The 27,084-nt window shown below is 40.3% G+C and overlaps 1 protein-coding gene across 6 annotated transcripts in view; it reads right to left on the bottom strand.

Moving 5' to 3' along the window:
* Window positions 1-27,084, bottom strand: part of usp54b (ubiquitin specific peptidase 54b) — a 57,017-nt gene that overhangs the window by 24,725 nt on the left and 5,208 nt on the right. For 5 of the 6 annotated variants that reach the window (XR_006375884.1, XM_044177907.1, XM_044177910.1 and 2 more), the window contains exons 2-6: window positions 21,207-21,802; window positions 12,036-12,128; window positions 4,066-4,200; window positions 1,684-1,797; window positions 1,485-1,567 (exon numbers count right to left, since the gene is read on the bottom strand). Coding sequence is in view for 5 of the 6 variants with exons in the window: in XM_044177907.1 (XP_044033842.1) it covers window positions 1,485-1,567; window positions 1,684-1,797; window positions 4,066-4,200; window positions 12,036-12,128; window positions 21,207-21,362 (581 nt within the window). In the remaining variant the exon portion in view is untranslated. Of the gene's footprint in view, window positions 1-1,484; window positions 1,568-1,683; window positions 1,798-4,065; window positions 4,201-12,035; window positions 12,129-19,700; window positions 20,184-21,206; window positions 21,803-27,084 lie in introns of those variants that run through there. The other variant, XM_044177911.1, reaches the window with a different exon arrangement.

The following is a 27,084-nucleotide window of genomic DNA, read 5'->3' as shown; positions in this document are numbered from 1 at the left end:
CAAAGGAAAAAGAAAAGAAGGAAAAGTAAGATCAAATGTAGATTATACAGTTATTAAGGCTGTGAAAAAGATTCCCTCTGAATAAGTGTCTAAATCCTGTCTGGCAGATTATGATCTTTGACCTTCCTAAAGTGGTTGAGCTAAAAGAATTTCCCTTCAGGGAGCAATAAGAGTACAGAAACATGATTATTGTTATGGTTATTAAAGGAGAAGTTCATCTACAACTAGCATAATTTGAGGAAAAAAGCTTTACTTGTGAAACAAAGCTATCTTTGAGACAATCTCCTTCAGCAAGGCTTACAGCAATGATACTTTAATACAGAGCTGCATTTATCCCTTTTAAGTACAATTGTCCTCTGAAGGACAAACTCAAATATACGTTACTATTATCTGTGAATACCAAATGAGCTTGCACAAGTCTGTCTGCAGCTCGGTACCATGTGTGCAATGAATCAGCATTGTTTTTTCTGGTGAAGTTTTCCTTTAAGAATAACGATTTTTAAAAAACATCCAAAGCTCTCCTCCTCTACTCCCTCCTCTCCTCTCCTCCTCTCACCCCTTCCATTAGCCTGAAATGAACTCAACCTCTTCTCTACTCTCTCGCACTCGATTTCAACCCCTCTCCTCTTCAGATGCACAGGCAGATGCGAGGCTACGAAAGCGGAAAAAAACATCAACAACAGCCAGGAACACACTTGTACCTCTGTTTACTTATGTTTGAATTGTGCTTGAATCAGACGTTTGTTTTGTCTTATTGTTGCCCTCTGATTATCTTACTCATGTTGACTTTTGCATATTTGGCTATCTCGACTGTAAACAACAGGCTCCACAAAGGGTAAAAATAGCTTGGCAGTGCTAACAGGCACAAACACAGAGTGGTGGCACCGCTGTGCCCCACAACTACCTTGACACAGTGTGTTTATTTGTACTTTTGCCCCCCATTCATCCTTCTATTTCCTCTGCCATGTTCCATTTCCAAAAGGGATATGGAGTAATATATCCTCTTATTTCCCTCTCGTTTGCAGTCTTTCCGACCCACTGTTCCACTTATAGATTTATGTCACCCCCTGGGTCTACTGAATCAAACAGCTGATTGATTACTTCCCCTGTTCCTTATTTCATTGACTCAGAACTTGTGCAAGTTTTATGTAACAGCTCTGAGGATGCACACACGCCTCTCCTGTGTGTGGATTTACCTGCGTGAGTAAGTGCACGCTAACGTCTACCTGAACATGGGAGAGACATTATGCACAAGCTCACCTGCTCTTGCATATGCATGAACATACATGCATGTGTGTGTGCATAATGTGTGTGTGCATTTGTGTGCTCACAGTTCAGTGTTCGGCAGGGACGCGTGCAGGGAAGCAGAGAACACGCTGTACCTTCCTTTACTGCCACCCAGCCTCAGCTTGCTGCCAGATTTACTGCAGTGTGTGTGTGCAGTGAGTGTGTGTGTGTGTGTGTAGGTGTGTGTCTGGTCTTACCAGAGGGATGTAGTGGAGATGTAGTGAACCATCTGAATGAAGGGCAAGGGGTCTGATGTGGCTCCACAGCTGTTACACACACACTGCAAACACAAACACAGCATAGATTTTGTGTGGACGGTTATTTTTTAATCAATGCCCCAAAAGTGAACCATGTAACATCTCTTAAAAGTGTCAGACGAACTGAACAAACTCTTACCTGTTCAAAGAGAGTCATGGCAAACTTCTGGTGTGGTATACAGTGTTTGGCTGTGCAGATGTCCTCTCTACTCTCTGCACTGATGTGGAAGTGGATACGCATCAGGAGATTCTCCTGAGAAACACATGAGGCAAAATGGACATCAATTAATGTGTGTGTGTGTTGTATGCTAAGTTGGCATTTGTGCTTGTTTATATTGTATACATATGTACAGTGTGTGTGTGTGTGTGTGTGTGTGTGTGTGTGTGTGTGTGTGTGTGTGTGTGTGTGTGTTTGATCGTTCCTCTCTGTTGGTGTTCTTGTTAATCTGACTGTGGTAGCAGCATCTATATTTCATAAGAAGCCGACGGATTCCCTGACTGAACACATTTGCTACCAATCGATCAGACAGCGCCTCTCATGCACGCACATAAAACACACACACATACACAGACTTTGGAGGTCTTTAAGGCGGAAAGAAAGAGGCAGAGATAGAGACTGAACGTGGCGGAGAGAAAGCAACAGGAAAGGCTAATTTCCCCCCTCAATAAATGATAAGGTTGGTTCCCAAATGAGACTCCCACCATTTGAAAAATGCAACACTCTCACTGTTGAATATAACTAATGTGAAGATCTTTGCTTCTGAGGACATAAATTCCAAATATTATATGATAAAAGAGCATGAAATAAATCTTTAATCTTGAGATTAAATCTAGGGCTGCATCAAACAATTATTTTCATATATATTATATTATATTATATTATATTATATTAATCAGCTGATGATTTTGTTGATGAATCGATTAATTCTCTGGTCTACAAAACAGTGAAAATCAAAATATCCAAGCAAAAATGATCCAGGTAATGTCATCAAATGTCTTGATTTGTCTGACCAACATTCCAAAACCCCAAATATGATATTTACAGTAATGTAAGACCAAGTTATTTATTATATATATATATATATATATATATATATATATATATATATATATATATATATTTATTTTTATTCAATCAACCAAACGATTAATCAACTAATTGTAGCAGCTCTAAATCCTTACTGCCATCTGAAGGACTGATAGTGAATGTGTGTGACATCTGCAGCCTCTTATTTGAAGGACGTGCTGCAATTGTCAAAGTGCAGTATCATTACGTACAGTCAAGCACTGTGGGTACCTAGATTAAATAATATGCAACCAACACCTGACAATTCAGTTATCTTTAACTCACTTTAAACCTGCAATAACAGATTTTTTGGCCACTTGTTAGAAGCGGAAACAAGTTGTTAACATTGACATGTTATGAAGTTGATATGGTGAACTTGTTAGCAAACAGCTGCTTACTTACACATCCAGCAGTTACGGAGCAACATTATCATTGATTTGGAGTTGTGTTTCTGGCCACCTGACAAATACAAGTCCAACATTCACTCTCTTTTAGCTCTGTTTTTGGTCTCTACCAACTTCTTCTTATGTTCACCAGCTAGTCTCTAACTGTGTCTGTCTGCTGTTTGGTGCTGAGCAGGTAGTGTACAGTGGGTTTGTAGAGCTTTTCCCCCGAAAACAGCTGCCTGTTGCGTCCGAAAACGTCGCTATGAGAGCGGTGAGAGTGAAACTAAATAGTAAAGCTGGGGGCCAGATTGCAAAAAAATGATCTGAAAGTCGCTATAAAGCTCCGTAAAACCGAGGGGAGCTGCAGATTCAGGTGATTATTCTCTGTAAATTCATCACTACAAGCGACACCTTTCACATTGTCACATTGTCATTTGATACACTGTAAGTGTAAAAATATCTGCTGCAAAATAATCACATACACCAGTGTTTCTGTGCATGTAAAATGAATCAGTTACAATTTGGTATTCTTCATAGATCTAATAAAATATAACTTTATATAAATCATCTTAAACAACAAATTAGCAGGTGTGCTTGGATACGTCCCGATTGTCTGTTGCACAATGTAATCATGTGGTTAACATAAGCCTGCGCTCTCCATCAGCTTATTGGTATAGGGGTGGACAAAATAACAAGGAATACCTTCTACAACTCTCTGCTTCTCCAAACTGCGCAGAAATTATTCAAAATATAGAGTACACTTGAACTGATATTGATTTTGTTTCGGTGAGCCTTCTTTTAGGTGGCTACAAAACATTTTGCTGCTGACCCTGTCGACAGCAGTACATTGCTTAGCTTCCGGTGCAACTCTCTGCTTCTCTGGGGGCGTGCTGACTGCCATCTACTGCAGGTAATACACTGACTACTGATAAGTACCCCACTTCAAAAAAACAGAACTATCCCTTTAAGGCAACCCCTGCCGTGAGTGTGTGTGTGTGTGTGTGTGTGTGTGTGTGTGTGTGTGTGTGTGTGTGTTTGTGTGTGTGGCCATGTTGTGTCTCAGACTCACAAAGCACTCGGCAGCGTCGTCCATGATACCCAGCTGAAAGCGTTGTTCGTCTTGGAAAGTCTTGGCCAGAGCGCTCCGCAGTGCATCTGATGGCAGTACACGCTCACTGCTGAACTGGAACTGAGCAAAGATACTCTGCAAACACACACACACACACACACGCATATAGAAATCCATTAATTCTTTATTTCACTGCTAAAAATGTACACTGTGCCATACGTGGAAACGTACAGTATGTGTGTCCATGCACACATGTATATATTTATGTGTTTGTGTATTTACTTCAACAAAACTCTCTAAACTCAGTTGTCCTGTAAATCGGCACCATGTTCTGTCAACTGACCCATAAAACCAGTGGAACTAGTTGACAACTTGTCAGGAACCAAAGTGCTGCACAACAAACCCGGACTGGACGAAAACAAATGCCACAGCCGAGCCTCACAGCGCAGCCGGCCTCAATATCAGACCACATCAATAATAAATGGCATTTGTAGTGCACTTTTCTCCCACAAAAACAGCTCTCAGAGTGCTTTGTAGCAGTAAAATAGAAACCAAATCAAACTGTTGCAGGGGGGGAGAGAAAGCTAGGCCACTGAAGTGTGTTTTGAGGGCAGCGTTCAGTGCCTGAAGAGGAGGATCAGTCAGTTTGGAGAGGACAGAGCTGTTTACAATGTTTACATCCATGCAAGTCCAGGCGACTGCCAGAGCAATGCAGCAATTCAGTGTATAATAACACTGCTGCTTTCCATGTGTAAGAGTGAGTGTTAGCATTATTGCCAAGGAGGTTATGATTTTGGTCCTCTTTGTTTCTCCTATTAGTTAACAGGATATCTCAAAAACTACATGACACACATATATGACATTTGATGTAAAGTTCAGCCAAGGAAGGACATTTATCTACACTAATTGGTTGTCCACCATGTGCTTATCTATCTAAAGCATTTCACAATTCAACTCATATCTCCCAAACCACTGGTTCCCAACCTTTTTGGCTTGTGACCCCTTAAAATAAAGCAATGTCTACTGGCAACCCTCTGTCACAGGTGTGAGAAGTCTATGAGTTTGGAGTTGTTGCCTCTAAACTTCTCAGATTGTGTCATTTGTTAGGTAAAACTATCCACAAAAAAGATTAGATTACGAGGTGAGCACATGGCTTTGGTGTTAAGACACCAACAAAACATGAACAGAAATATCCCTGGTTCAAGTCTGACTAGGGACCTTTGTTGCATTTCATTCCTCCTCTCCCCTCCTTCCCTGTCATCTCCAATAAAGGCATAAAATATTGCCCTAAAATTACTAGATTAGAGATAAATACAAAAAAGCATAACTTTTCTTCTTTGCTTTCCCTTTAATCATCTTATGACCCCTCAGATTTATCTTGTGATCCACTGGAGAGGTCCCTGCCCCCACGTTGGGAATCACTGTCCTAAACTGTGAGGTGAACAGTAGAATTAAAATTTGTTTTTCCTGGATTGTTCAAGATAATTATAGTACAGGCCACACACATTTCCACCTAAAATATGGTTGAGAGGTGCACATATCTACTAAGCAATTTGACTTTCACTTGAATTTCACTTGAAATTCTCCAAGACAACAGGACTTTCATGTGTACTTTGATCTGGATCCAGATGCAGAATAACAATTTATATATATGTTGTTATTAAAATGACACATTTAGATTATTGTGTTGCCTTGGTGGAGGTATGTGCTCTCTGAGTACTTTTTAGTTATCGTTATTGTTGTAAATAGTGGCAGTAGTTGCAGTAATAGTGGTAACGATAGTTTTAGTAGTAGTAGTAGTAGTAGCAGTAGTAGTGGTAGTTAGCCTGGTATCGCCAGACTAATTCGCGCATTCGCTTGGAATCTCTCAGTTCATTTTTGATTTCTAAGAGGCGTTATCAACAGGCGCAGACCAAACTGCCTCTGGACACAATTGGATAGACCTACAACCAATCAGAGCAACGAAATGTGTGATGTAGCGCTGTGCGACACATGCAAGTCGGGGTGGTGCTTGGTCCGTTTTCAAGCAGGAAAGAAATGACAGCCTGGTCACGAACGTTCGGAAATTACAGCTAAACAGTACACTAAAATGTGTTTCTGACAACATCTGAGGTGGGAAATAGGCAATGCAGTAACAGAATCTTGATTCATATTTGATCAGCACTGCCTAGTTTTCACAGTTCCATCTGAGTTTCGTGAGCCTGGTGCATTGCGCTGGATGGACCTGGAGACGGGATGCAGGTCCAGACCTATAATCAATCAGAGCAGCGAAATGTGTGACATGTGACTTTTCTAATCTGGACCGGTAACGCTACTCTGTCAGTCACTGTATTAAACCCGCCTTATATTAGATAAACGGTTGTGATTGGCACGACCAGATCCAGGACGGGTGGAAATCTGTCTGAATGGGAGGGGGCCAGACCTAGCAAATGAAACATGAGCTCGGCAGATTCGTCTGGTTCCCAGGCTAAGTAGTAGTAGTACCAGTCTTGGAAATGACTCTGAGGCTCATGTGGGTTGATCCAGATTAATCTGTACTTTAAATATAGTTATTTAAGTCTAAACATGAGTACAAAAAGTAGCGTTCAGTTCAAGCTGAGGCAGTGAGAGTAACTTCTGAGTCTGAGACTGAGCCTGGACTGAAGAGAGCTGCAGACGTCTAAAGAGGGAGAGATAAAAGCATGGATAACTCTACAGATTGCCAACGGATAAAAATGACCTAATTTTTTGTTGGTACGAATTCTCTGCTGGAAAAAGCAAAACCGAGCAACTATTTTTGACCAACACTAAAACAGCCCAAAACAGAAATAAACACAAGTCAGTTTGACACATCAGAGCGGTGGTTGGTACTCTGCTGGTGCTCTTCTGTCCCAGCGGTAATTCAATCACTGATCAGATGGCTGGACTGAAAACCAGCAGGTGCTCTGTGTAAAGACTGAGAAATACAGTATTTAGTGACAGAAAGATATTCTCATCAGCACACATGTTTGTATCCACACTGGTTCCATTTTAATTGTGCACACAAGTGTAAAATCAAGTACAAAGCCTCGGCAGAAATGTAAATATATCTATTTTGTAGATTTTATCAACTGTTGAATAATGGATCTATTATCTGAAGTTACTGAATGCATGAAGGCAAATGTTGGAACCATAATGTGTGATAAACCTCCAACAGCATGCTAAAATTAAAAATAGAAAACAGAGTTGCAAAGCTTTTAATTAACTAAAGTGTTATGGTAAAGCTATTTCATTTATACTCTACAGTCAGCTTTGTATAGCGTGTGCTACCACAGAAATGTAATGAGATGTTAAAGTGAAAGTGAAGCAGAGAGACATTTATGTTTGTTGCTCACGACTCTCGTTGTCAACCAATTTGAGCAACCAATGGAAGCAGCTCACTGAACAAGCAATGAAGGAAATTTAGACATGTTTCTGTGAAAATATGAACATTTGGGAGGACAGTGGAGAAGAAGGTAATGCTGCAGGGGTGATGTCAGAAATGGGTGTGGAAGATTTAATACTTTTTCTACCATTAAAACTTTTCAACCTTGTAATCAATTGCAACCAACTTGATCTCAACAGTCTTTTCAAGGAAGTGAGTGTTTGATACTTAAAAGGTTCTGGGTGGAGTATCACCCATAATCATAAATGTTGAAATATAAATAGCAATATATACTAATGATTATAAGTTTGTGATAAATAACTGAATCCAAACTGAACATGGAAAGAATTACAAAAGGTGATCATGCAGAAGGTCACAATCAGTTTTAGTGTGTTTCGCAGAGGAAAACATCCATAAACTGGCATTTAAATTGTTTAGAAACAAATAAGAACAAATGGGGGGAGAAGACTGTCCTTGAAATGTAAGTACACAGTGCAGGTCAGAGAGACACTGTGACTGAGCTGATGTGGAAGTAAGACAGCAGTAATGATGGGAAATCACGGCTCAGTCACATGTAATGACTAGTGGGCTTTTTAGTAGTTGGCAATGGCACAATGTTGAGAAAATGTGTTGAGAAAATGTGCTTAATAAGTAGTAGTTGTAAAAACACATTGTGTTAATCCTGAAGCCAACCAGTGCTTAGGAAAAAGGCCGCTGTAAGTGAAGTTAAAGGTCCAGTGTGTAGGATTTAGTGCCATCTAGCGATGAAATTGCAGTTTGCAACCATTTGAATACCGCTCGGATCATCCTCCTATTCCAAGCATGTAGGAGAAACTACGGTGGCCGCAAAACTTGCAAAAAACATGAAAGGCCATATCTAGAGCCAGTGTTTGGTTTGTCCGTTCTGGGCTACTGTAGAAAATTTGGGCTGTGCAACATGGCAACCTCCGTGGATGGGGTCCCCCTCCCTCTGTAGATAAAAACAGCTTATTCTAAGGTAAAACACAATGATTGAGTTTCAGGCGTGTTATGCTAGTAGCAGCTAATGTAGCCTCAAGTCATTAGCCTCAAGCAGAGATGAGGAGCAGCTACACAGGTCTGGTAACCTCACTTCTTTCTAACTGCACACCCCCAGATTTTTTTTTATTTTCAAACTTGTACTTCAGCTCCAACCATTGCTGACTCAAGTGACATAAGGTAAGCCAATTTATCAGATTTTGCACAACTACCTCTAGAGCCCCAAAAGGCTTTATACAACTTTTTTCACATATGCATTAGTACTCACTAAGACCTGTAAACATACTTTGATTTGTAAAATTGGTGGAGTTCCCCTTTAGGACGTGATCCATTGACTTTTCCACTATTTAACCAAAACCACCATATTTCCCTAACTGACAGTGTTTCAGTAGCCTGAACCTGACCATATGGGACGCAGGATGCAAACCTTGGTCTCCATTGTAAAAGTCCTGTGCTTTGTACATCCAGCTATCCACCTTGACCTCTTCCCTATGAATTCTATGCAGTTTAAGGATGTCACATTTTCTGGATCTGGATTAGTAGTATGTGAATGTATTGTGTACAGTCAGAGACAGGGTTGAAGCACCTGTTGTGGCTGCCAAGACATAACCTTATCTACTGAATACCTAACATATTAGCCAGCCCTTTTCTTTCCTGAACCAAAACTCCACCTGAGCACTAACTTTCCAAACAAGTGACATTAAGTTCACAATAAATTAATGAGGGATATCAGATCTTCCAGCCAGGTAAACATCACAGATTTCATCAATTCATCAAATCATTCAAGTCAAGGATTAATCATGTGTGAAATTCAGACAAGTAATCAAGAGTTCCCAGAGTTGTTTCCTGGACATAGTCACATAGTTTTATTTCAAAATTTCAGATCCCATATTTGATATTTTGGAAGCAGTTTACCAAAATGGCTGTGATCATATGGAGTGAAAATGTTATAAAACAATAGGCTTCAGTCTGTGAATGTGTGCAGGCTGAGGGTTGGCAATGGGAAAGGTAATGCAGTGTGTGTGAGAGTGTGTGTGTGTGACAACAGAAAAAGAGAGAGGAGGAAAAAGGGACTATGTGAGCAATAGGCTGTGTGTGTCTGTGTGTCTGTGTGTGTCTGTGTGTGTGTGTGTGTGTGTGTGTGTGTGTGTGTGTGTGTGTGTTATGGTGGCTGTGCTGACTGCAGCAATGCGCCAAGGAGAATGGAGGGGGAATATACCCTACAGAGAGAGGGAGGGAGGAGAGGAGGAGGGAGGGGGGAGGAGAACAGAGAGGGATGGGGCAGAGTAAGAGAGTGAGGTGCGTGCATGTGTGTATGTGTGTATATAAATGTGTGTGTGTGCATGCACTGGTCTAAGTGTGAAGAAAGGAGCAATCTACACCAACTCCCACATTCATTCATCTTTCTCTTTTCTTCTCTCCCACTTTCTCTCCTTTCCTTTTTCTTCTTCTTCTTCTTCTTCTTCTTCTTCTTCTTCTTCTTCTTCTTCTTCTTCTTCTTCTTCTTCTTCTCTCTTTCTATTCCTTGCAGTGTGTATGTGTTCAGGTATCAGCGTCTGTATGTGTGTGTGTGTGTGTGTGTGTGAGTGCTTTGCTGTTGAGAGAGATAAAGTGTTGCAGTGATTTCTGGAGGGATAGCCACAGGCAGCCTCTGAACTTATGTTTACTACAAGGGCGGGCGTCTTTATCTTCTGCAGATAAACTAAAACTCACACACAATTCCTCCAAAAGAAAATAACCCATAATCATCATTTATCTCTTTGGTTCTCTAAAATGGATGAAAATTTTACACGCCATTAAAGTTCATTTGGTGCGTGTCTCGCCCAGTTATTCAAAGACTTTTATGTGCTTTACTGTGGGGACCACAGCTACAAACAGACTGTAAGAACAACGTTACATCTGTTCATTTCTGACAAAGGAGAGATGGTGACAGGACGGTTAATGAAAAATGACAGGAAAATGTGAACACTTAACACGGTGACAATATCTTTGATTCGTACACCCACAGCTGACTCACAACACGCCCACAAGCCTGTGTGTGTGTGGCAAAGCATCCCAGCGTGGTAAGAAAGATTTGTGAGCACCTCAAGGTGCATGTGTGCAGCCTAACGTGTGCAGCATGCAAGTAAGATTTGTGTGCATGCGGTGTGTGTGTGTGTGTGTAGCATCCCAGCGTGGGCTCTGCTAGCTCAGCACCTTCAGTCAGCCAATTAATTACAGAGAAGCGCTGGAGACAGAACAGCGTGTAGAACACACACATCGACACAGCTACACACACACACTACTACACCACAACACATTACACACAACACTTCCCTTCGCTCAGACACATATTTGTCATCATTGATGCAACAAATGGGTGGAACAAAGCTGCATAAGGCTCGTTCATTATGAGGGTTTCATGATGTTACAGATCTTCATCTTGGTTACTTTCTATCAGCGGCCGCTGGAACACAACAGTGATTCAACCTGAAACTACATCATAAAAGCTATTATATGTGCTGTTTCTAACCACTTATTGTGAGGCAGCTCTTTACTGGGAAAAAGTGTCTGGTGCATAGTACGTGATGCGTTTACACAATGGTGGAAGAAGAAGAAGAAGAAGAAGAAGCAACACCACAGAGAAAAACTACCGTATTAAAAGTCCTGCATTCAAACACTTAAAAGTAAACAAGTAAAATATCAAGTATCTAGAATAAAAGTACTAATTGTGAAGAAGAGTAGAGTTTAGTCTTACTGTCTAGTGAAAACCTTGTATCACCACCTTTTCTGGTTTTAGATCAATTGACGAAGGAAAAGAAAGGAAATAATGATGTGAAAGAAGGACAAAAAGAAGAAGACAAGAAATGAAGGACATAAAAAAGTGAAAAGAGAACTGATTATGTTAAAGAATGAAGAAAAAAGGTAACAAACCAAAGGATGGAAAAATGGAAAGAAGGAAAAGGGTAAAAAAGTAAAGATTAAATATAGTGATTAATGGCGGGTGGCCAGGTATCATTATACACCAGTTAAACTTTATTCTATATTTACTGTTGGAAGTGTATGAATGGAGCAGGTACTTTTATTCATTTTGTGTGGAAGTGCTCTTTTGTTTCTCCTAAGGGAATAAGGGAAAAAGACAGAACACATTAGCGATGTAATATGAGTTTATCTAAGGTTTTGTGTGTAAAGTCTTTAAGTGTCTGTAAAGTGTTTAAATGTTACTCTAGCTGTCAGATACATGTAGTGGGGTAAAAAGTACAATATCTCCTTCTGAAATGTGGTGAAGGAAATGTAGAAATTCTCCCAAAAAGGGAAACACTTAAGTAAAGTACTAGTACCTCATATAAATACACCACTTCAGTAAATTTACTCCAGCACCGAACTCTGGTTTACATTTCTGACACCAATATTTCTGTATTAAACAGAAGGAATAAACAGGAAAAACCTGAAGAGGAAATTGGTAGTTAGTGATAGCCACAATGGCTGAAGAGACTTCAGAAACTCAAACCTGCTCAGCAGCAAATCTGAGAAAAGGGTTTACAGTGAGACCTCCACAAGCCCTTAGAGGACAAAGCGAGAGTGTTTTTACCTTTAAAGCGCAGAAGATACACGAGTCCTCCATGCACTTGTGTGTGGTCAGCTGGCGAAAGCTTCTGCGGAAGATGTCGAGATGCCACAGAACCTGAGAGACAAAGCATACACATTTACACACAGAAAAAAGAAAATAAAGCAACTGGATCTGGAACTACTGAGATTTTTCATGGGATATACTGTATATTTTAGTTAACCATATAAATGATGTTTTGTCCCAGGTCCCACTGAGACTGAGGCCTTTTCCCCTTCTACTGTACTACTGCTTTTCTTGTTCATCCTCTCTTCTTTTCCCTCTCTTGTTCTTTCTCTGAGCGACAGCAGTTTGTTAATATTATATATTTTGAATGTGTAGTTGTTTTTCTTCTGTCCTATGGTTGAGTTGTCAACCTGTGTGTTTCACATAGGATAGGGACATTCCAGGATCGATTTAAAAATATTTTAACTTGGTTTTCAATGCATGTGTGTTTCACATGATGCTGTTTTTTTTATATAAGGATGTTGCTTGAGCAATAAGTAGGCAAAGGAATGCACAGTTTATTTTAGCCCACTGGTAAACTAATCCAAAAGTCCCATTTACACATTAAAAATGTGATCTGTATCTAGATCAGTGGTTCCCAAAGCGGGTACCATGGCACCCTGGGGTGGTTTAAGGACAGGCCAAGGCCACAAGATTTGTTAATTTCTATCTTTTCATCATAACTTTTGAATAATGTTTCACAACATAAAAACAAGGAAATATTTACTTAAGTAAACTACGATTTTATATTATGTTTTTTATACAGAAATAAGCAATAAACACTGGAATCACCATTTTAAAAACCCTGTTAAATATGTAGTTATGCCGTCGCTAAGATCTTTAGTAGAAAGTTAATTGACATAGTAACACAACATGCTTTCTGGGTGCACAGCAGTCAGAAATAGCAACTGTCAGATCAAATGATGGAGAGATTTGAAAGGAAAAGTTATTATTACAGGGTGCCATGGTTTATAAAAGTCTGTGAACCACAGATCTACATACATTATCTGGATAATGTATGTCAGATGTCAGATGTTATTGTCAAAATACAATTCAACTTTTCTGCCCAGCAGGTTGATGCAAACAAGCAGAATGAATTACATCTACTCCGAGCAGCGTGTAACTGGGATCACAGTGCGAGCCAAAGCATTCTTTCCACTTAGTCACATGTTGGGTTGAAAATGGTGAAGCTGCTCTGTAATAATTTTCGGTTCAGGGGGTTAAAAGCTCAACTGGCTCAAACAAACAGTTTACGGCTGTAGGGAGGGATCCCTCTGTTAAACTGTGCACCATGGTTCGGGTATTGCCATGGAAACCTCAGCCACATTCATTTGTTGCTGTGTAGAGCCTTCTTGAATGGTTTTGAATGATTTAATTTGCAAATAACAGAAATGATGCCACAATCCTGGTGTCTGGACTATAGTAAACTGTGGTTTATACATGACTTTAATTTGATGTTTTGTCTAACTTTGGATGCTTTGGACAGTAACTCACATGTATAGATTTAGGGGGGAAAACATGATTCTTAATCAAGTATCCTGTAGCTTTTTAAAAAATCAAGCAATATTTGTTATACTAACACTGAATCAAATGACTTCCTGTAATGTGAGATGGTTGCAAAGAATCAACACCCCAGTCCGCAGCTCTGTGTGGCTTTCAGCCATTTTCAGCTAATTGTTTTTCCCAGCAGTTCCCACTGAGTGTGTTTTCTACTTTGTATATTTTCAGCAACAAAAGTGTCAGAGGGAGAGATTCAGTGGGACAGACAGACAGAAAACAACCACAAAAAAGCCCAAAGAAATGAGGAATAGCACATGAAAATTAGCGAAGAAGTGGTCTGCATGAGGTAGACCTCTTCATGTTCTCCTCTCTCTCTCCCTAGCGCATAATTAGAGGAAAGAGACCTTAGTACATTCATTCGGCATGCTGAAAGATAATATTGACACAACACTGTCCCTAAGGCTTCGTCTGAGATCTGCACCACTCGTGCACAGGACCACGCACACACTCACACTTACAGTATGCACATACAGTTGTAGTTGCATGCAAGACACACACAAAACCAATGTGTATGGCAATCTTAGCAATACAAGTCTGCACACTGTTTGTGTGTGTGTTAAGTAAGAGAGTGATAGGTGGAGGAAAGAGGGGCGCGGGATGGCAGACTGCATGCTGACGCTAGTGTATGCGTTCTACCCCCCCCCCCCCTGTTTCCCCTCCTCTTTCTATAGTTTATTTGGTCGTGATGAATCGGCTCCCTGCACAGCACTGCAGCAGCCACAAGGAGGGCACGCTCTCTCCATACCTATCTCTCTTTATCAGTATCTATCTATCTATCTATCTATCTATCTATCTATCTATCTATCTATCTATCTATCTATCTATCTATCTATCTTTCTCTCTTTCTCCTCCTCTAAACACCTCCCTCTATCTCTTTCTCTCCCTCTTTCTCTTTGTATCACTTGTCTCTCTCTCCCTCCCCTTTTAACTTCTCTGATTTTATCTGCAGGAGCATCTTGTAAAAAAGAAACTATAGTATGATTAACTAACAAACACATAAAGTGATACACAGAATAGAAATTGAGATCAATATTATCTCACTGATTACAGCCTTACTCTTTACTGTTCATTCTCTTTACATCGTATAAGAGCTGTATTAAGTTACTACTAGCGCAAACAGAAATTCCTACTTCTTTACATTAAAAGTGTTCAACTGCAAAACTGGGGGAGGGGGCGGCAGCCACAGGAGATGCAATGTGTTTGTCACCCCAGTAAATGCTAACCGCGATCTGTAGCTGCTCAAGTAGCTTTATTACTGTTACCACAGTTACTGTGGGTGTCACCAAATCCACCAGGTCTGAAATCTTTAGGATTACAACTTTAACAACCTTTGTTGAGTTTAAAGTGAATCACGATGACACCAGATCATAGGATATGTTATCAGCTCTGAACTGGGGAAGAAGTTAGAGACATTCATTCCGCTGAGGGACTTCAACGAAAAACCATCAAAACCAGCTAAACTAACTTTTGCAGATTTACAGCAACCGTGGACAAAAGTGACAATAATAGAATAATGTTAAATGGTAAAATGTAGTGTAAGAGTAGCACAAGCAGAGAAGAGTCATAAAGTCAGTGAACCGATTCTGTTATGTCAATAACACAACAATATCTAAAGTTTGCTAATATTAGCCAACATAAGCTACTGGTCACATCAGACTAAGTAAGGTTGTAGCAGCAAGTTTTACTTATTGATATTTTACAGTAATAACACACTGTATTTGTTCATGTTGTAATTAGCGTGTCCATGTGTGTGATGACTGCTTTGTGTGATTGAATTGTCTTGTGTGTGCGTTGTATAAATGTCATTTGTTTTCAGGTCTCTCTTGTAAAATAGATCTTGATCTCCCTGAATAAGTAAAGCTTAACTAACATGCAGATTCAGTTTTGTGTGACTGATTTGTAAATTGTTTACATTTTTTGTTCCATAAAGCATACATTATAAAGGGTTTATAGGTTGTAACTAGTGGCTTATTTTTTTTAATGGACTGAAGTTGTAAATGTCAATAATTTGTTAATAAATGGATTTTGTTCCAGATGCTCTGCAGGTCTTTTCTAAGAAGTAAAAGGTTAACCTGTCCATTGGAAGGGTCTTCTTTATAAAGAGCTAGATTAACATTTATTGTAATTAATGGTTTAACACTGAACTGCAAGCGTAAATAAAGGTATTACACATACATAAAACCATAAGTTATGACTTATAAACCCCTTATTATACAGTCTTATTATAAACTGGTACCTATTATTTGTAATAATGGTAGCTGTGCACAAATACAACCATAAAATTTAATATACAGATCATTATTGTTGTCACAGTGAGGTGTGTTTTATGGCAGATCATAGAGGTCGTGTACATCAGCTGATCAGCATCAGATGGCTCTTATAAACACCAATAACATTCAAACAAGCCACCAATTGTATTCAATTGATACAATCAGGGTATCTAATCTCACCCTCAGTCATAATTTGCTCTGCCTGCCTCACACTGCTGTTACTGGCTGTGTTGGTTGATTTCTGCCCTCCATGACCCCAGCTCCTCCTGTTCTAGTCTCCTATTACCGCACAAGGCAATGGCATCTCCTTTTCCTGTGCATTTGGTGTATCACATGATACCGCTGTCATGGCGACAGCCAGTTCTTAATTTTTCTGCACTTTTGACTATCCGTCTGCCAGATACTAGGTTTTCACAGCAGACATTTTGACTTGTCATAGTAGGAAAAGCACAGGTGTTACCAATAACATTAACAATGGCTCTGTCCTATTCAAGTGTACCAGTAAGCTATGACAGTGTGACAATGAGCACTTGAAAAGGCGTTGAGGTTAAAATACAGTCAATTTTAAATTGTAGACATCTATTAGTTCAGTTGCTTTATTTCAGATACTTCAACAAATGTAGTAAATTTAAACACTGGCACTGAAATGCTGTTAAAACACGTTCAGACAAAACACAGCCTATTTAAAAAAAACTCACTTTCAATCTATAGCTGCAGCTGCACCACGATCCTGCTCACTCAGAAACATTAACATATAATCTCCAATATTACAGGAATTATGTTCCATCAGGGCGACCAATCACATCATGAGTGATAGAGATAATCATTCATTGATGCTACGTGTCTAAAGCTTCATAGATTTAAACTGAGATTATACATCATGTGCAGTAAACATTTTAGTGGAACTGCTCTAACAAACTGACAGCTGACTTGTGTGCACACTCAGTGTTATAAAAACAGAGAACATGCAGAGGTTTTGTTCTGAGCTGAGTGACTTGATGCTGTGTAATATTTGATATTAATATTAATATTGCTAAATTGAATTCAGCCATCATTAATTTTATTATTCACACTTGTGCTTTTCCTACTGTTGGATGTCAAAAGATCTTCTGTGAAAAGGTCTAGACCTGTGCTGGCATTGCTGCTATTCCCTCCCTGCCATGCCCTGCCCTGCCCCACCTCTCATCATCATCTGACCTCCACACCGACCTTTGCACCTGCTGCCAATATCTTCATCAACCGCTGAGTATATATACATGCCCCTTTCCCTTTAATCCTACCTGCTCTGTTGTTGAATCTTGCTTTTTTGAGTCCAAACATCACCTACCAGAAATGTTACAACTGTATGTTTTCTTAGCGTCTTCCTGCACTGCTGCTCGGGTTCACTGGGAAGCACAGCCTATTCTGCCTAACAAAAGTGTAAAACAATCTAAGCAGTACATATTCTCTAATGCATCAGCAAGGACTTAAATAAGGTATTTGGCTAGAAAATGTCAATCAGTGTTTTCTTGGCGTTCATTCAGCTGCAGTGTAAGCCCTTCTTCTAGAAATTATGTTTCTATATTACTAAACTGTTTTCCCAACTACGTTGCGATGGTAAACATAATCTCTGCCTGGATTACGTTCAGAGAAAATGTTTGTTTGTTTTTTATTTATTAATGAAGCGCTACATTTATGTACCACACTGCAAGTTCAAGGAGGGTGGTTGTGGTGGATGGCAGGCGTTCACGATGCAGGACTTTGACACCAGAGTCCGGGCTTCACATCCTCACGTGTGGATAGGTTTAGGCAACAAAAGCTCTTTGGTTAAGGTTTGGAAAAGACTGTGGTTTCAGTTAAAAACTAAAAACGCAAGTCTCGTGCTTGAAGTCACCACAGACTTTTTCTGTATTGAACCAGAACCATGATATTTTTCTAACCTTAACCAAGTGCTGCCAGTGTCTAAATATAATCATACAAAAGTTAAATAATGCTCTAGTTGTTACTAGCAGGTATTGTATTGTAAGATCAGATATTTTGGCGGAAAACAAATGAAATACGATGTCATTAACATTTTACTGATACGTTCAGTATCAACATTTTTGTGACTTGCCAGATACGTTAACAACATTTCCTCATTATGTTAATAGAAAACGTAATCTGTTACGCATTAGGTTTCCTTCAAAATATATTTGGTTTAGCGGATTAGTAGTATATATTTTCTAGGAGACAGGACTGCTGCAGTGGAGCCCTACAGCTAGAAACATGAAGATACTGTATATTGAAAATGATTTGGCCTTATTGCTGCTATTGTCTGCTCTGACCAAATCAGAATTTCAGAAAATTAGTCCTGCATTGAGTCCTGGAGCAAGCCTGCTAAATCCGTGACTGACAAACATCACTGTTCTCTGTTAAATTTGTAGTTTCTGTGATACTGCATGTGTCATACTGAATGTATCTTTGGGCTACTTTTGCTTTGTCAAATAATTGAGACTATTTATTTCCTCACTGCGGGAGATTGTAGCTTTGTATGTACTGTAGTGTGATTTTGTAGCATACTGTGACCCTCTGCCCAAGTCGATCCAACTCAAATACAGTAACATCATCAATGAAGTTAATATTAGTTTTTGATACCAACTTTCGGTGTTTACAATTAATCTTAGATTTACTCTGAAGTGCCAAAATGCTAGTATAAATGAATGAGGTATACATACACGCATACGACACTGCTGGATGAGTGAACCCATGTGTTTCTGCGTCATCAAAGCCAGTGTAATCTATAACTCCTTTAGCTATTTTATCTTTACCTGTGTTTACACAGTGAAAACTTGCTCAGCATGTACATACACATTACCTCACAGCACCTTCCATCGCTCTCATTAAATTTCACACATCCACACGAAACAACTACCACTGCTGTTGATGCTGCTGCTGCCACCCTGCAGCTCCACTGCAGCAGCGGGAGGTTAACTGCCTTGCCCAAGGGGCCCTTAGGAGCCAGGAAGCAGCAGAGAGTATTTCACTTACTATCAATAAGTGCATTGAGGAGAAAACATTGCAGAGTCTTCTTATAAGCTGCTGATTGTTGACAGAAATTTTGATAATCGATAAATCATCAAAAAGTAATTTTTCAAGTAAAAATACAAAATATTTGATGCTTCCAGCTTCTCAAATGTGAGAATTTGGCGGGGGTTTTCAGTTTTTCTATCATTATAAATTGAATATCATTGGGTTTTGGACTGTTGGCCAGATAAATCAAGCAAATGTAAGACGCCTCCTTGGGCTCTGGGAAAATCTGACATTTTGCATTTATACATTCTTACGTTTTATAGACCAAGTGAACAAATTGGTCAATAACAAAAAACATAATAATCATTTTTAGTTGCAGCCGTACTGCTAATAGAAGCTGAACTTTGACCCCTTATACTTCACCTCAAACCTGCCATGAGCTAAGTGCCGACCCAGGCACGTTCACTCACTTAAATCTATTAAGATAATATAAGCAAACGTGTACACATGAATACACGTACACAGAAATACACCGTGAAACAGCAAAAGAGCATCTCAATACATTCCCTCTGTTTATCCTCACTCGTCTGTGTCCTGTTCAACATGCTCTCTCCTCTGTGTGTGTTTGTGTGTGTACGTGTGTGTGTCCTTGAAGTGGCCCACTTCTCTCCCTGTTGAAGCCGCTATGCACGCCTTGTTGAGGCATTTTCTTCAAATAAACGTCATGTCCTTCACTTTGTCTTTTCATCTATCTCTCCCTTTTTCTCGCCATCCTTCCCTCTTTCTCTCTTCCTCTCACAACAAACAGTCGTTTTTTTTACCCTACCTTATTTGACTCTTTAATTCCACTCTTTCTCCCGGTAGTATCCCCTTTAGTCTTCTCCTCAGTTTTTTCATACTGTATACTCCTCATCCCTCTTTCTTCTCTTCTCCTACAGCTACTTTTCTTCTTCTCATCTATCCCTCTGCTCTCTTCAACTCTCCCTAAGCTTCTGCTCCATCATCCCCCTCCCTCTTCAGCTTACCCCAACCGCTCTCTCTTCTCTCTCTCTCTCTCTCTCTCACTTTCAAGCCAGTAGTCAAGAGGCATTTGTGTGTGTGTGTGTGTAGAGTAGGTATGTTTCTGCCAGTTAGAAGTCTTGGGAGGAGGGAAGAGAGTTTGTGTGTGTGTAAAGAGAGAGAGGAGATGCAGCAGTAGCAGCGCAGTGTAAGCATCTCCACACACAGATTGTGTGTGTCCACACTGAAGCCAGACTGGCAGTGATGCCAAACCCCACCGAAACACGCAAACACCCGTTAATATGGCCATAATCTCATCCCTGTCGTTCTTAAATATCAATTTACTGCAGTGGGGGGGAGGGGGCTGCAACTGTGGGTGCATTGTGCATTTAGTGCACTGATTAGAATACAGACAAAGGACACCTTAACCCTTTATAAAGGATGCCTTATTACCTTATTAGAAAGTAGTGCCTATTTTTTGCAATAGGCAAGAATTACAAAATTCTACATTGTAAAAATAAAATTCAATGTTCTCAGTATGCAAGTATGAAGAGGATCAGAGACATAGCTTCTGTTGTTAATGGCATTTCACAGAAAACACTACTGCTGTCACTATAAAGCACAAAAATTCTGGTAGAGCACTGAAATTGTGCATTTTTATCTGTAAAAGCCTTTATTTTTATGTATTTTTTGCATGGAAGTGTGCTTTTTTAAAGTGCAACTTTTTTCATTGTGTTGGCTCTGCTTTAATATTCACACCCTCATCAGATAATCAGTCTAGGAATTGTGTTCCTTTTTTACCATATCTGTCCAGTTTTAGGGGATAAAAGTAATTGCACAAGTTAAAGTGACATGAAATCAAATTAAGTCATCATATTTAATATTTCAGTGACTGTCTGAAGTCTCTAGCCTACAGACTTCAGCAGACACTTGATTTCTTCTTGTGGTACTCTGCAGGCCTGCAGTGCAGCCACCCTGCTAGCCTAAGCGTAGAAAAGATTTGCACTGACTAAACTGTCCAAAAGGCTCCAAATACTGTATTTTTACAAACATACATTTTTTATTAGCAAATAAAATCGGTAATAAAATTGATAGTAAAAATGAAAACTATTTGGAGCCTTCGGACCAGAGTGCAATAACTTTCTTTTACTTTTATGAAAATTGGTTTGGTTTAGAACACTCAACTAAAAATAGTTGACATTAGCCGGTGAATTGAGGTCAGGTGACTGACTTGGCCAGTCATGGTCCTAAAAATCTCCATGAAAAACATGTTACTCCCTTAACACTTTCTGACTGCCCTGAATTTGTGTTTGTGTGTGTTTATTCGACTGACCTGCAGAGCGCTGTTGAGGAAGCAGCTGTTCTGTCCCGGCTCGTTGCTCAGGCCTTTGCTGGGTGCGATAGAGGTCATGGTTCTCGGGGTTACCAGCCCCTGCACCCCGCCTACCGCTCCACCACCCGACGCAAAGTAGTTCCTCTTCCACGACATCACTACCTGGACGCCCCCGTTTCCACGGCGAGGCGGGGAAGGGAAGGGGCAGCAGACCAAGCGACGGCTTCTATGTCACTCCCATGAGAGAGAACGAGGGAGAAGAAGAGAAAAGAGGAGGAGGAGGAGGAAATGGAGGGAGGAAGAGGAGGGAGGCGGCAGTCTGAGGAGATGCGGAGTGTCTTGGATGGGGATTTGGCACCCATACAACCCTCCCCCTCTCCTCTTTTTACTTTAAAATCTGTCCACTTGCTGGAGCCAGTGGTTGGCTTTTTCTTTTTCTTTTTTTAGCTCCTTGGGTTTAGTAGTTTGTGTCTGAGGACATGAGAGCGTGTCCAAAGCGTCCTTCTGCAGATTCCGTTAGATAAATGTTGATTAGGCAACACTGCTGCTCCCATGTGGGGACCCCTTCAGTGCTGTCTTCTCCTCTTTTACTTTGCCTGTAAGACACAAAGACCAATCTGTTAGGACTCCTCACACAAAACAGCTAGCAAGAACAACCTTTAGCAGGTTTACACCAACAGACACAACAGTTATTTTAAAAACTACAACACACACAAAAAAGTGTTTTTTGAGCTGTCAATTGCATGATATACTGTATATGGAGAGTTCCATCAGTAGTGTAAACATTGTTAGCAATGCAGATAAAAAATGTTGTTTTGGGGGTTAAAACTGTAGTTAGACGCCCTCCTGGCTTGAAAATACAACCACTGCTGCTAAGCTTATCCCATCCTGATTGATGATGACATACTGAAGATTTCAACGTGGCTTACGCAGGCAAACATTTTTATAGCGAGTTATAGCGAGTTCAGCTCCATAGTGTTAGCTAGCTAACTGTGGGGACTACTGACCTAGCCTAGCCCAAAAATGTGGTTCATTTTCAAATGTGTTTACTATTGTTACTTAAATATTACTTGCATTGCCTTTAAAGATTAAATCAAACCAACATTAAACCTGCATTAATCAAAAATTCCTATGTGCAGCTTTATGTTGCCTTTTATCCTTTCGTCATCAAGTCTCATCAACCCTTCATGCAAACAAGCTCTGATAATCCCACTGTACACAATCTGCTCAGCACCAAACAGTAGACAGACGCAGTTACCAACTAGCTGGTGGAGATGGTTGAACATTTAGCAGCCAGATATTGAAGTCAGAAGTTGGCGGAGACCAAAACAGAGCTAAAAGGAGAGAGAATAATGGACTTGCTAATGTTGCTCCCTGTCTGCTTGATATTTAAGCAGTAAACTGTTTTGGTAACACGTTAGCCATGAGTCATGACAATTATTAAAGCTAAGTAAGGGGCTGTGTAGCCTATTTGTCTGCTTGTTTGGATGTTCTTCTGCCCCCTAGTGGCCAAAATGAAAATGTCATTTCATTGCTTTCTCACCATAAATCATGCAAATCATCACATGAATACAACAGTGTTAGTCGGGGTAACATTGCATCAGTGATATGACACAGAGACTGCTTGGAGAAATCTGTTATGTCATGTCATAATCGGTACTTAGGGACATTATCTGAAGCTTATGCTGGTTCAAGCATCACTATGCACAGCTTCCGAATGGGTGTGTGATGGAGATTGAGAAAAAAAGAGGCAGTCTGTCTGTCACCCTACAGTAAGTGTGTGTGGATGTGTGTACATGAAGTTGCATAACACCACAGGGCAGTAGCTAACAGATCCGCAGTGCGCCCCACCCTTCCCTCTCTTTCTTCCCTTATAGCTTCCCCACTTTTGGCAAAGCTCCCTCGCCTGGTTGCCGGGTTGCGTTGCCGCCACACAGCACCCCCTTGGCAAAAGGCCAGAGGGCACATGGATGCTGCGGCGAGCAGGTGAGCAGCGTGGGCTTTCGCTATAGTGATGGCCACATGGGATTGGGGTGGCGAGATGGGGTGATGAGGGGGTGGGATGGAGTTAGGGGCAACGTCGTGACAAGGATGGCAAGAGAAATGCATCAGAGCGAATTCGGAAGGAAACATTATGCAACTGTTAGGCGGCAACATTGCAATGTCAGTTCATCCACTTGTCACACAGTCCTTCTGCATACTGACAAATTCCCACACTTATCTATCTATCTACATGAAAAACACATTCAGATTCGATACATTCATCCATAAACAAACAAATCCAAATTGCCAGAGGATTTATAAAAGGATTTGGCTGACATGCCCCTGTGTGCCATTTTTCCTCTACAGCACAGCATCCTGAGCTTCTGTCTCAGCATACAGTGTGTGTATGTGTGTGTGCGAGTGTGTATGTGTCTCCCGCTGAGCCTGTGTGGAGTGTGTGATCACACATCCTCTCTCTGACTGCATCCTACAGCCACACACAACCGAGACCGCTCTGGCAAGCCCTCGTACAAGCACTGTTTATGTGGCCTGTATGTGTGTGTGTGTGTGTGTGTGTGTGTGTGTGTGTGTGTGTGTGTGTGCGCGTGTGTGTGTGTGTGTGTGTCCACATCTTCGGCTAGTTACCATGGAAATAGGCCAAGCAGCAGGCACGCGGGGGAAAAGCCGAACCATGTGATTTAACTGAGAGACACACTGTGCCGCACTGGTTGAGAAAGCACACACAGACACACACAGACACACACAAACAGACACACACACATGGCTGGCGAGTGACGATGATGTGTATTGATGGTGGAGAGTTCCTGGAAGCCAGAGTGAGTCAAGGCACAAGTCAATCAAACTCCCTGACCCCGGAAGGCATAAGGAAACCAGGACCTGTGGTCGCAGCCCAGACAGCGACCACACATGGAAGATATTTTCCACGTGAGATGTTTTCGGTGAGGACACTGGATATATACAGACAGACACAGACACAGCGTGTGTGTGTGTGTGTGTGTGTGTGTGTGTGTGTGTGTGTGTGTGTGTGTGTGTGTGTGTGTGTAGCCTGTGTGGCTTCATCTTCTAAACTGATGTAAACCAGTCTCAGCTTAACTTTGAGCATGGGGAAGCTGTCACAAAGTGAGGCCCTGACTTCTTCAAGGGTCAGGATCTGGATCTAAAGCAAGGTTTTGATTTAGGACCAAGTTTAGGTTGGATTTAAAAGGTTGGTACATCCAAATTACAAAAATAAGACTTTTTTTTAATTTGCTTAAGTTCATTTCTAAGATTTCTGCCGCCAGCCCAATACAATTAAGGTGAATTAAATTTTATTTGTGGTGCTCACAGCATTGAAAAAATACATTTGAAAAACTCAACAGAAGTGTGTCTTTCCAGAAACAATGTCCTGGTTACCCTGGATAATTCACAGAACTCACTGTCAACAGTTTTCATTAGAAATACTTTCTACTTAAGAAATAGTCCCTGCAAAAACTGTTGACAAGAGCAGCTCTGTGGATTTTTAAATGTAATTTTCAGTGCTGTGAGCACCACAAACTAAATTCCATTCACCTCCATTGTATTGTGGTGTAGACAGAAACATCCGAGACTGATCTTAAAGCCTGAGCAAATAAAACCAAAACTATTTGCATGGTTTGATACTCCAGAAGTAAGTGAGGAAATATGCTTTTGAGTAATTTTGGTGAACAGACCCTTTAACCTCTTCAACTGCACAGACATTTGGCAGGTTCATCATTAGAGGCCAGCATTATTCAAACCCACAGAACTTTATTCTAGAGCACTAGAGCACCAAAATGCGTATTAATACGCCACTGAAAATAGTCCCCAATAAATGCACTATTTACTGATGTTTGAGTAACATTTGCTAAAAATGACAGTGCCCAGCTGTTTTAGGAAATTACTGACCCTGTTTAATTAAACTATATATTTGTGACTCCTTTTTAATGAGTTATGTCTTCACCAGGAACCAATGGGATTGGGGCACAAACAGGGTAGGGAAGTGCTGAAAGACTGACTCCAACACATTATTAGTTTTGGCCTTTTTGTGGGATTTGTTGACAATAACAAAAATAAAACAATATTGCCAACCTCATCCTTTAAGAAGTAAGAAGTTTTACAAAGGTAGCATATTATACAGGACTGTTATATTAGACTGTATTGAATTTAAGGGAGTGTCTTTCTTTTCTGGTCACTCAGAGTGCTTCACTCACAATAAGTGTGATATTGCTTCAACAAATCAATGGAACAAGCAGATACAGAATGTATATGCGATGCCAAATGGTGTGGAAAAATCTTTTATCTGACTCTTAAGCTACTTAAGGAAACATATTAGGCTTCAGGCTATTATTAAGGTAATGACCAGGAGTTAGGTGTAAGGCAGGTTTGGACGTTAAAACTGTCTTTTTTTAGTTTGTATCTAAATGGATGTGTGCATCAGTGTGACAGTAGATGATTACTTGTGGATCAATAAGAGCCAGCGGGAGCACAGCTGGGAGCACTGAGGACAGACAGCTGTTTCCATGGTTCCACTATACTGTCACCACTGCTGTTACTACTACTACTACTACTACAACTACTACTACAACTACAACTACTAGAGCTGCAAATATATATTTCTACTAATATTCCTTCTTCTGTGACTAATTTTACCACTGTTGTGACATTTACTACACATAATATTCATTTACTTCAACTCATTCTTCCTCTTAAAAACAAATTGTTTCCTTATTTGCTTCCCTTTTTTTCCTGCCTCACTTTTTCATTTTCCCTCTGTCCCTCGCACTATTTCTCACCCCACCTTTTCACTATGGAACCCACTGCTTTCCCCTTCACCTCTGTCTTCTCTCTTCCTTTCTCTTTGTCTTCCTCCTATCTCTCCTTTTCTCTGAGCTCATCAAGCGACATGCAGAACTTCCGAAGTTTGAGTTTATCTGAGAACTGAATCTGAAGGATGGCTCGATGCCTGTTTGATCCCCGTGACGCTTCCTCTCGGATCCACATCTCTGCGATTAATGTAAAAAGTCTACGAAAACATCCCTCCACATCCGTCATTCATTTTGCCGCACCATCAAATCAATATTCGAGAGGAGTGGCACCACATATGACACACGGATCAAGCATTCTTTCCTTTTTCTGTTACTTCTTTTCATGTTGTTTACTCTCTTTCTCATCCTCCCTCTGTCATTTCTTTCCATCTGTCTTTGCTTTGGAAAGAACACGATAAGTGTGTTTTGGTGATAAATTGTTATGTAAATTTGAGGTCATTTTATCTCTCCTTGGGATTGGTTTTACCATGAGGCTATTTCACTGTGGTCTATATTGAAACAGCTGGGTTTCCATCCAAGTATGCATGAGAGTATGATGTATCATATTAGAAAAGCTGAATGGAAAGTAAGTATCTCCTCTACATCTTACAAAGGGGGTACCAACATTTGTCTAAAACAAACTTTGTCTTTAAAGCAAAGCAATGTCTAAACAGCAGCTAAACCAAACAGACTGTTTCACAGTTTTTAGAGGCCTGAAAAGGTAAAACTAGCCAGTATTTCACAATAAAAAAGCAAAATAACATAATTTGTGGAGCAGACTGTATAAAGACTGTATGTTCTAAGGTTGTCACAATACCAGAATTTTAAACTTTGATACAATACAATCAATACAAGTATAACAAAACAATACTCGATACCTCTTTTGATACCACGGCAAAAAGTCCTAGTCCTAGGCATGCAAAAACTGGATCATTTATTTTCTTTTTTTATAAACAATCAGCACACAGTGCTGGTACAGAAAAAGTTTTTTTCTTCCCCATTGTTTCATCTGTGCAGCCTGGTTGAAAAGCTATTTTTTATAGCTTCGATACTTTCAATACTATCGAATGTAT

This window comes from Siniperca chuatsi, linkage group LG20 (assembly GCF_020085105.1).
Source record: "Siniperca chuatsi isolate FFG_IHB_CAS linkage group LG20, ASM2008510v1, whole genome shotgun sequence".
Classification (NCBI taxonomy): Eukaryota; Metazoa; Chordata; class Actinopteri; order Centrarchiformes; family Sinipercidae; genus Siniperca; species Siniperca chuatsi.
This window is presented reverse-complemented; position numbering and strand designations above follow the sequence as displayed.